The following is an 11,281-nucleotide window of genomic DNA, read 5'->3' on the forward strand; positions in this document are numbered from 1 at the left end:
CTGTGGCCTCTCCCGTTGTGGAGCACAGGCTCCGGAGGCACAGGCTCAGCGGCCATGGCTCACGGGCCCAGCCGCTCCATGGTATGTGGGATCTTCCCGAACCGGGGCACGAACCAGTGTCCCCTGCATCTGCAGGCAGACTCTCAACCACTGTGCCACCAGGGAAGCCCCTGTTTGTATCATCTTTAATTTCTTTCATCAGTATCTTATAGTTTTCTGCGAACAGGTCTTTTGTCTCCTCAGGTAGGTTTATTCCTAGGTATTTTATTCTTTTTGTTGCAATGGTAAATGGGAGTGTTTCCTTAATTTCTCTTTCAGATTTTTCATCATTAGTGTATAGGAATGCAAGAGACTTCTGTGCATTAATTTTGTATCCTTTTGCAGTATATTTTGTGGAGGAGGCTGCCAAGGGTCCAAATTCACACAGCAGTAGTGTCCTGACGTCTTTGACCACTTTTGGAAATGGGGCAGGGAGAGAAAAGGTTAACACGGATGGCCTGGGAGAGAGCAGGGCTTGGAGCCAAGTGCCCATGCAAGCAATGGAAAGGCAATGGAAAGGTGTGCAGCTGGGCAGAGCATGGGTCATGGGTCCAAGCAAAAGAGAACACTGCCATTCCAGGCCAGTGAATTCTCTCTATGCCCACAGATCACCTGGTGGCCCCTGAAAGGGATCGGAGCAAATGGGTCTCTAAACACGGGCAACCCTGGGAGACCACCTGGCAACTGGCTCGGGTCAGAGAGGTGGGTAGCAGTTCCAAAGACAGGAGAGCAGAAGAGGAACTGCTAGAGGAGAGGACCAGCCGGTGCCAGAGGAACAGGAAGTCTTGCTTATAAATGAAGGTGTGAACTAGGTGATGCTGGAGGTCCCTTCTGCATTTATCAATAGAACACTTTGCACTTTCAGATTTTGTGAAATAGGTTAAAATAAACTGCTTTAAAAAAACCCAGTAATTCTGTTCCTCCTAGCCCCCAAACAAGTTCCCCTGCAACCTTCCCTGGGCAGCCTATGACCATCCCCAGTGCGGTGCTCACGTTCTTTCTTTTCTAATGCTTATGACGAGCAGGCACTAGATATGGATGGAGCTGAAATCGCCCTGCGGCCGCTGTTCAAAATTGGGAACTCACCATTGTGTCCTCCCATTTTCTTTGGAAAGTCGTTGTCACAGGCAATGGGAAATATTAATCAAGGCACAACTTGGAAAAGATGGAAAGGGCTGGAAAAGAAGGTAGAAACTTGAAACTACCACCTGTCTGGGCGGGTCCAGATGCCACTCACCCCGAAAAACAGGACCCTGACTTTTGTTTTTTGTTGGGTGTATTTGAGGAATTCAAGGCAGGAGTCTCATCTTAGTTACAGATTTTTAAAAAACCTTTATTTTGTGCTGGAGTAAATTTATTAAGATTTAAAACAAACGTAGAACAAAGGAGGGTGAAAAATGGCTATATATTTTAAAATATTGCACTTTAATATTTTACGAATTCCCTGTGCTTTATTTTCTTCAAGGAATTTACAACATTTATCATTATTATTATTTAGGTAGTTCATTTGGGAAGCTTGTAATATGTAGACTCATCCACTCCTCTTTTATATCTCAGGTATCTGATAAATTATTTTCAACTGGAGCCTCATGGATTCTCAAAGATTGAAATGACTGTAGCTGGTTCTCCTAGTGCTGTGACTCTGGGTTAGCTCTCGGCCTACGTGAATGCATGCGGCCTATTTTAAGAGCTTTCCTTCTGGTCAATTTCAATTTTTATTTTTCATTATTGTCAACTTACGAACTGTCCTGCGCTTAATTTCTGTGTAGTTTGGGTGTCTTCTACAATCCTCTGTTCCCTTTCACCAAATTTTCTTATTCCTGACATATCCCAAGAGTGTTTTCCTGTCTGCAGGTCATATGTTTTTAGTCCCTGCTTTAACTTTTCAGATGTTAAAGGAATACACCAAACTAAACTGTTTTTCAGACCTTGAGCTGAAGGTTTTAAGCTCTTCCAGCAGAGGTAATTCAATTTTGCTCAGAGAGACCCTTTCCCAGTGACTATAGTGAATATCCCCAGGTTGGGAATGCCTGCTCATTGCTGGCTGGGACTTCAGTCAGTCATTAGCACATCTTTTCCAAGCTGCTAAAGGGCTGATTGATCTGCCCTGTGGTGCTGGGGAGGACCCAAACCAAAACCTCTTGGTTTCCTTTAGATCCGTGCAGGGGGCCTTTTGGGCAAATTTCCTCAGCTTCCTCTTTGAGCGGTACTGATATTGGTGTTTGATTCCTTATTCAGTTACCTGTTTAGTCAACTGGATTTTCTTTCTTGCTGTTTATTCATTTTGTTCATCAGCAGTCTATTTTTGCAGACTTTATCCAATAAAATGTGTAAATCTTTAACTTACCCACTGAAACTAAAATAGAAAATGAAATTTATAGTATTGCCCAGTTTCAGGAATCCGACTGATGTTTTGCTTTGTAAGCGGATTTTGAAAGAGCCTAAGAGAAATGTAAGGTTTAAACTGTGTCTGCAGCTTTATGTGAATATGCTTGTCCTTAGCGCGTAATTAAAGATGACTCAGAAAATCACAATGGACACAAAGTAGAAAGTAAAACCTTTTGGGTAAACTTCAGAATTATGGAAAGTATACATGTTTAGAAATGTAGAAGAAACAACATACATTAAAAAAATTAGGATTAAATGGAAATGCAAGCATTTCTTTCAAAAACCCTGGGAAAGATGGGATATTAGTTATTAAGTAGCCAGAATTAGGGGGACAGTGATTGAAATGGAAATCTGATGTTGCCTTTGGATCCCTTAACAGAATAAACCCAGAGGCAGGATCGTATTCCCCCTGGATCAAATTGTACTGTTTGAAGGATTGAACTCAACAGGATTTGCATGGAGAAAAGCACTAGAGGCCCAAGAATTGAAATCATTTTGAATGTTTAAATACATTTGGGTTATGACAATAGTTGAAAATCTGGCGCCATCTTGGTTACCAGTCTTCAGAAAATAAGAGGCCAGTATTTTATTTTCGGATTGTATGTAAAAAGTTATCTTTAAACAACTTGGGAGGAAGGAGTAGAAAGGAGAGTAGTTATGATCTAAACATAAGGCTGTTCTCTATTTTTGACTCCTGTTATTTTTATTTATTGGACAGCTAAAAGCTATTTCAGACAAATGTCTGTAAGTCAAAATGTTTTTGGCCTAGGCATTATAATTTCAGTTTGGAATAAAATTGTTTGAGAGGAGGTGAGAAAGAGCTGGTTGAATTAACACTTGGAATATTTGGGTAAGCCAAATACCAGATTCATCAGTTCAGAATAAAGCTGTGATTCTTGATGGAACTGGACTTAGATGCAAGCTGTGACTCTGTAAAGTCGGGCAGAGTTTCTCAGTGGAGATGGGAATTGACAAGAGATGGCCTGGGACCAGCGTGTGTGTGTGTGTGTGCGGGTGTGTGCGCGCGCGCGCCTGCGTGCACTATTTTATTCCTCTCAGCTAATTTGGGAAATTCTGCAAATTCAGTAAATTCAGTATTCGGGCTCTTTCCTCTGCTGTATCTTCGCGTCACACCTTGACCCCAAGAGGTCTTTTTTAAGAAATTGGAAATCCTTGCGTTTGATCTCTCTCTCTCAGCTGTCCCTTCTAGGAGTGCTTATATGAGCTACATAGATGTATTTTATTAAAAAGAGTTTATGATCTAATCACATGTGACATCTCAGTGTCGGTTTGCTGAGTCAGTTGGAGAATTTGGACTTTACCACAAAGACTCAAAAGCAGCGGAGTGAAGTATCCTCGTTAAAGTTGAGACCCAGGATCCCTGAAATTCGGAGAAATATTCTGTAAGGATATGAGTCACTAATGTGATCCAGATTCAGAGGAAGAAGCAAAAGGCTGAAAGTCCAAGTATTTCTCTGGCCAATTTTGCTTTGGTTCTTTCATTTAATCTCCCCAGCTTGGACCAGAGAGGAAAACATCCAATATATTAGTTAAAAATTCATGGGCTGATTTTTGTCAGATTACTCGGAAGTATTTATTAATCTAATATAGGTATGGCTATTTGTAGAAATGATTTATTAAAAAATGTTTCTATACTTCATTCCGGCCAAGGTCCCCAAAACATGAGCTAACTGTTTGACGAGCATGAGTCGGTCTGTCCTGTGTGTGGCTCCCATCCCCCGTACTGAACTGCGCAGAGATTCCGTGCTGTACCCGAGGTGACAAAGATGGCTCACAGGGGTGCCAGCCCTTGGTGCAAGTCTCTCTCCACTGCATGCAGCCTTTCCCAAGAGTAAATGTCCCAGACGGCCAGCTTGATAGCATTTACAGCCACAGAGAATGACTTACCTCTGATGACTACATGTGTCCCGTCGTGCCTTTATGAGATCATCTGAAGCTTGGAGGAGTTCTTGGCATTTTTGTTGTCTCTGCCCCATCGATGTCCCACTGGTGACATGTGACATTATCAGCTGTGAGGAGAGAAGGGTCGAAGGAAGGAAAAAGCCAAGCAGATAAAATCCTGCATTTCCTAGAGCTGTTTCTGCTGTCACTTTCTTAACCACTTGCCCCTGAGAGAAGGTTAGAGGCCTGAGCAATAATTGGCAACGTTGCTAATGTCAAGGCTTCCTGTATATGTGTGTGTATTTTAATTTGAGACCCAAGTAGCGTGTATGCCAGGGCAGCTGTCATTTTGCCCTTTATGTCATTTCTAGTTTGCTTCAGTAACAATCTCTCATTCTTAAACTTATTTTTACTAAACAAGGCACAGGGGATGGAACTGGGGATGAGGACAGGGTACAGGGAGAAGACTGGAACTGAAACTGACATTCCTCCTCCTGTAGCTTTTTGCTAAGATGGGACTTCAGCACGCGGCCAGGTATACACAGGCAGGAAGACGGATGGGCAACAGCCAGCAGACAGCAGAGTTTCTGCACGATTCTGTTCTGAGGGCTGAAACAATCGTGTCTTGCTTAGTAAAAATGACAGTAAAAATGGCCTATATTTCTGCCTCTGTCACTAATGTTGTCTGGCATTTTACATGACCTGTGTGTTTTTTCGATTCTCCAGATGTCTACAAATAACATAACATTAGCAAAAGAATCTTGAATGGTAGAACAGTAAAGGAATATTGGATGGTAGGACTGGGACGTTCTCAGAAATAACCTGCTCAGCTTCCTCGCTTTGCAGGTGAGGAAGTTCTGTAGAAAGTGAGCGGGGTGGCAGTGGAATTCTCTGTGTGCCATTAATATTCTTTTGCATCACAGGTTGGACAAGAGTAGCAATAGAGTTTGTCCTCCAAAGGCTTGTCTTCGGGGTGCGCGTGTGCTTGGCATCCTGGCTGTGGGTTTAATGCTGATGGCCGAGGCTGGTGCCGAGGGCAGGGGTGGCTGGCTTCCGGGGGTGGGAACAAGCATAACAAATGGAGGAAGAACACATGGGCGGTTTCTCTAGGACGTGAACACAGAGGAGTCCTCCAGGCCCCCTGCCATCGCGGCCCAGAGCGGTGGAACTGCTGACTTGTCTTCCCATCCTGGGGTCTGTCCTGCACCGTGATGGGACCCCTGGCCTGCATGTCCAGGAACTATCCACACCCTCCAGGTAGCCAGTGCTTGAGCACTGCAGTGTGGTCCACCCTTGGGAGCAAGGCCTTGAGAAGAGGCCCTGGTAGGAAGCAAGCTCACAGCTCTTTGGGAAGGCACTTCTGGTCTTGGCTGCCTGGACCAGCTCTGGGTGGGTATGTACCTTTGACCCTGGGGATGCTTCACGCCAGGATTAAGGAGGATCAGACAGAGGCCTCTGTTGCCTGGATCTATGAGAGGTGTTGAAAGTATTACTGCGAGAAAGCACGGATTCAAGTTTCTTATAAGCCTTTGAGTTACACTTCCCTAAGTGACAGCATCTGGAGAAACAGGGAGTAAAGATTTAGTCACTCTTAGACTAGGACATGGGATTCGGTAACCAAATAGATACCCAGTGCAGCTACAGGCTTTTGAGGAAGATCAGCAAGGTGCTCTAAGCACAGTCACTCTGAATTTTGTAGAGTGACCCTCTGGTCTCGGCAGTTTATCAGCAGTGAGGGCTCACTTAGCATTGGCTGGAGGTAGGCTCCAGGCTGAGACCTCCGGGTGCCCTCTGCACAGCCATGGACCTTACTTCCAGACTCTGGCTCTCCAAGTGTCTCCCTTCCCTTGCCAGTCTGTATTAATTTGTTAGCGCTGCCATAACAAAGTACTGCCGATGGGTGGCTTAAACACAGACGTTTATTGTGGTTAGATGTCCAAGATCAAGGTGACGGTGGGCGAGGGCTTGGAGTGAAGGATCTGTCCCAAGTCTCTCCTTGGCTTGTAGATGACCATCTTCTCCCTGTGTCTTTTCACACCGTCTTTCCCCCACGTGTGCTTCTGAATCCAAATTTCTCCGCCAGTCATACGGGCGTGGGACCCACCCTAGCAACTCATCTTCACTAGTTACATTTGCAGTGACCCTGTTTCCAAGTAAGGTGACATTCTGAGATATGGGGGGTTAGGACTTTAACCTAGGACTTTAACACAATTCAAACCGTACACAGTCTATGAAAAGAAACCATCCAAAACAGATAAGTCAACGAGGGCAGGGCTTCTAGGAGATGGGATTTAGATGCACTTAAGTAGTCAGCCTGGGCTCCCTGAGGGGTTAGAGTAGAGTAAGGACTGGAAGGTAGGAGGGAGTTGGTCTGGTGTGTGTCTGGGTGGGGGGCGGTAGAGCATCCAGGCAGAGGGTCTGCGCCAGCCAAGGTGGATTCGAGGCGCGTCAGGAGGCCTTCGTGGCCGGTAGAGCGAGCAAAGGAGGTTGTCGTAGGAGACGAGGTCAGAGAGGTGATGGGAGATGGGCCGTGTTGGTCCTCGTTGGATGTGGCTTTACCTGGGTGCATTAGAGAAGGGATTTGCACTGCGGTGCTCGAGAAGTCTCGCTCCGGCTACAGGCTTAAGAATAAACTGTAGAGGGGTGAGGGCAAAAGCAGGGGACCAGTTCAGAGGCCACTGCAGCATTTCAGGGGAGGGTGTCCATGGCTTGGGCCAGCGTGGTAGCAGCACAGGTGCTCCTCTGGTTGGACTGTTCTTCCTCAGCACTGTTTCTCACCCTGAGTCATTGAACCCAAATTGCCTGGCTGATAGTCTTCCCTATAAATGTCTCGTTCTGGCCCTTGGCCAAGGCTTGGCTTGTACTATTTTTTTTATTTTTATTTTCCTGCGGTACGCGGGCCTCTCACTGTCGCGGCCTCTCCCGTTGCGGAGCACAGGCTCCGGACGCGCAGGCCCGGCGGCCATGGCTCACGGGCCCAGCCGCTCCGCGGCACGTGGGATCCTCCCGGACCGGGGCACGAACCCGCGTCCCCTGCATCGGCAGGCAGACTCTCAACCACTGCGCCACCAGGGAAGCCCTTGGCTTGTACTATTTAGATTAGTTACTATGACTGACTTCAATTCCACTTCCCTTCTAATTACTGCTGGAAAGCAATCTGTCCCTCCCCATATCGAATGTTTTATTATTGATATTTTTGACATCCATGGTAGTGTTTTTCTTGTGATATTGCAGGAGGATTTATGGGAGCCCCTCTGCACACCTAACCTGAAGCTAAGACATTTGTGAGCTTCTGTACTAACCCAATGGCCCCATAATCATTTTTTAAAAACTCAAAGACATTCTCACATACAACTTTCCTATAGCCACCTGTGTAGTCTTTAGCGCCTACACTACAAGACAAGAATATTTACACTCTATGGTTGGAGGGGCTCTCAGTCTCCCACTCGGGTGGGTTGAAAAGGAAACCATCTGTTAGTCTGAAGCAAAGAGAAGAGCCATCTTGTCTCATGTCGTCCGGTGGCTGCCATGCAGTGGAGACTTTTTTTCTTTGGACCCTGGAGCACCAGTGTGTAGAATCTTAATAACACATGTGATTAACCGTACTATTAAAAATGGAAAATCCCACATGTATTAGTTTGCTAGGGCTGCCATGACGAAGTACCACAGACTGTGAAGCTTAAACGCAGTTCTGGAGGCTGCAAGTCCAAGATCAAAGTGTGGGCAGCATTTGTTCCTTCCGAGGCCGAGAGGGAAGGATCGGCTCCAGGCGTCTCTCTTTGTCTTGTAAATGACCGTCTTCTCCACGTGTCTCTATGTGTGAGGCTGGGAAAGCCTATTTATAAGATACTATTATTCTTATTATTTTAAATTAATTGATTTTTTATTGAAGTGTAGCTGATTTACAATGTTGTGTTAGTTTCAAGTGTACAGCAAAGTGATTCAATTTTACATATATATCAATACATTCTGTTTCAAACTCTTTTCCCATATAGGTTATTACAAGATATTGAGTAGAGTTCCCTGTGCTGTACAGTAGGTTCTCGTTTTTTATCTATTTTCTATATAGTCGTGTTTATGTGTTAATCCCAAATTGCTAATTTATCCCTCTCCCCCAACTTTCCCCTTTGGTAACCATAAGTTTGTTTTCTAAGTCTGTGAGTCTGTTGCTGGTTTGTAAATAAGTTCATTGGTATCTTTTTTATTTTTAGATTCCACATTAAAAAAAAGATACTATTAAATATAGGATCAATTTTGTGGAAAATCGTTTATTGAAAAGGTATTAGTTGAACGAACTCCCATGAGCCTGGCAAAGGCTGTGCATTTCTGCCCAAGTTTGGAGACCTGACAGCACCAGCACGGAGTGGTGCTGCCACTAGAATCAATAGGGGCCCATCTCGGGTATCCTTTGCCCATCTCTCCCCAGCAGTTCCAGCATCTTGGTCAGCTCCCCGCTCTAGATGTTAGCCTGCCCTTCAGACCTACCTCCCTTCAAAAGACCCAATCCCCATGCAGCCAGTGTCTAGAATTCTCCAGGCGGGATCCCACTGTTCCCATGGAGCACGCTGATTTTCGTCATGTGACTCCTGGATTCAGAAAAATCTGCTGCCACACATGCCCTGCTGTTTGTCATCCGGGCTGACCTCAGCTTCCCCGGAACACCCTCCTCTGCTGAATGTAGGTCTGAAGTCGGGGTGACTTTGCTTAGAATGTACCTGCGCCAGTTTCAGGGCATTTGCAAATGAAATGAGCTTTGCCTGTGCTCAGAAATCACAGATTGGTGGAGGTGATAACATGCGAAACCAGTTCTTAGAGGTGAAGAAATCGACAGCTGCCTAGCTCTGATACCTTGCAACCCCTGCATAGGAGCTTTTCCTGACACCCCCCCAAGACCCCAGAAAACCTGACCTTCCCCTTTTGCAGCTCACAGGTTAACTAAGTGACCACTTCCCTTCTAGTACCTGTAACTCTTTTTTGGAAGGGGGGCTCCCATCTAGCAGCATGGAGGAGTTGAGGGCAAGAACCTTGTCTTCATGCTCCAAGTTTCTAACTTAACAAGGTGCCCTATAGATAAGGGGAGAGTTAATGCGTTTGTGAAGGAATGAACGAGTGCAGAGCTCTAGATGAGTTGCCCTCAGTGCTTTTCCTTTCCTTGCTGACTTCTCTCACTCTGTGCAGCCCTTAGACCTCACAGATTTTGCTGAAGGTGTCTGCCTGGTTTGTCGCCCTCAGTGTTTCTTCCTCTGCATCCCTTCTCACATTGTTGCTCAGAACAACATTGCCATTAATTTTGTCTTAATTATAGACACATGAACTAGTCTTTGTGTGTGCCTGGGAAAGCTGATTTATAAGATACTATTATTATTATTTTTTTAATTAATTTACTTTTAAAATTGACGTATAATTGATTTACAATGTGTTCGTTTCAGGTGTACAGCATTTAGCTGATCGAAATGCCATTACTTTTCCAGAACAAACCCCCATTTCTTTCCTATTGCTCTCCTGCTCAGAAATGGTATGGTTTCCCATTGGCTGTGGGCTAAAGCTCAGAACTCCTTAGCCTGGCATTCAGTACTGACTAGGGATAGCCCTTTATATTCCTTTAAAGATTATTTTAGTTGTAAATATCCCAAACACTTTGAAAAATATGACAGATACTCCTTTACCTACCATGGAGATTAAACAAATACTAGCATTTTCCCCACTTATTTTCCTAAATAAATAAACAAACAGCACAGATGCAGGTAGACCTCCTGCTCCTGTCCCTGCCCCCATCACTCCCCTTTTTACCTTTATCTCTCACAATTCACCCTTGTGAACCACTGGCCAGTTGGATTCACCTTCGTGAAATTTCACTCTCCCTCCTTTACCTTTGCAGCCCAGTTCACTTTCCACCTCTTCCAGGGAGCTTTCCCATCAATCCCCTAGTTTTCTAAATCGCTACACAAGTTATTGCCCCATTGCTCACCTGGGGACAGTATGCCACCTGGGACGGTTCTAATGTAGCAGTTTGATTCTAGTATTGGGTTTCTCTTCCCCTTATCGTAACTTTTCCATCTAGCTTATATCATAGATGATTGCGTATACTTCTTCTCCTTTAGAAAACAACGTTGGGAATAAAGTCTGAGTGTTCGTTTCATTCATTCATACATTCATTCGTTCATTCTGCAGATATTGACTGAGGGCCCATCTATAAGCTCCAGGAATTATTTTAAGCACTGAGGATACAGGAGCGGACACAAGAGGATGTGGGCAGTTGCTGCAATTGTGGAGCTTTTATTCCAAAGGGGGAAGAGAGAAATTACATGAGTAAATAAATATGTTAAGATGCATAGTGCTAAGGAGAAAAAAGAAGCAGGGAAAAGCTCAGAACATATTGGTTGAATTGCACAGTAAACCCAAATAGATAATACTGGATTACCTGCCTGTGAAACAGTACCCTGTGTAGACCATCCTTCTTGGAAGGTAGTTGCAGGAATGTAATGTAATCCTTTGCTGCCAGGAGCACATCTGGGTTGTTCATTCTGTCAGTAGAAGTGCACTATAGAAACGATAACAGATTTTAATACCAGCCTAAGTAGAGCATAATTAGGGAGGGAAAAATCTGCTTCTTAGTAACATATTAATTATAGTCAAATGGAACCAATTTGGCATTGTCTTTGCTACTGTTCTTCTTCAGCCATTAGTCTGATGCAAGGTTCACTGTTTCACAGTGTTCCTACATGTGGTGAGACTGAACTGTTACCAAGAAGACCAATGTCCTCTTTCTAATTTTTCTAGCCTCCAGGAAAGGATAAAATCCCTCAACTTGTCACTTAAAGAGATCACTGCTAAGGTAAGTACCTTTCTATGCCCACCTTCTTTTTTTTTTTTTTTCAGTACGCGGGCCTCTCACTGTTGTGGCCCCTCCCGTTGCGGAGCACAGGCTCCGGACGCGCAGGCTCAGCGGCCA

General features: G+C 44.8%; 1 protein-coding gene across 1 annotated transcript in view; it reads left to right on the forward strand.

The window, feature by feature from the left end:
• The window catches only part of DISC1 (DISC1 scaffold protein), a 365,311-nt gene that overhangs the window by 139,274 nt on the left and 214,756 nt on the right, over positions 1 to 11,281 (forward strand). The window contains exon 7 of the mRNA XM_024117085.2: positions 11,110 to 11,164. Coding sequence (XP_023972853.1) covers positions 11,110 to 11,164 — 55 coding nt within the window. The remainder of the gene's footprint in view (positions 1 to 11,109; positions 11,165 to 11,281) is intronic.

Source organism: Physeter macrocephalus, chromosome 20 (assembly GCF_002837175.3).
Source record: "Physeter macrocephalus isolate SW-GA chromosome 20, ASM283717v5, whole genome shotgun sequence".
Classification (NCBI taxonomy): Eukaryota; Metazoa; Chordata; class Mammalia; order Artiodactyla; family Physeteridae; genus Physeter; species Physeter macrocephalus.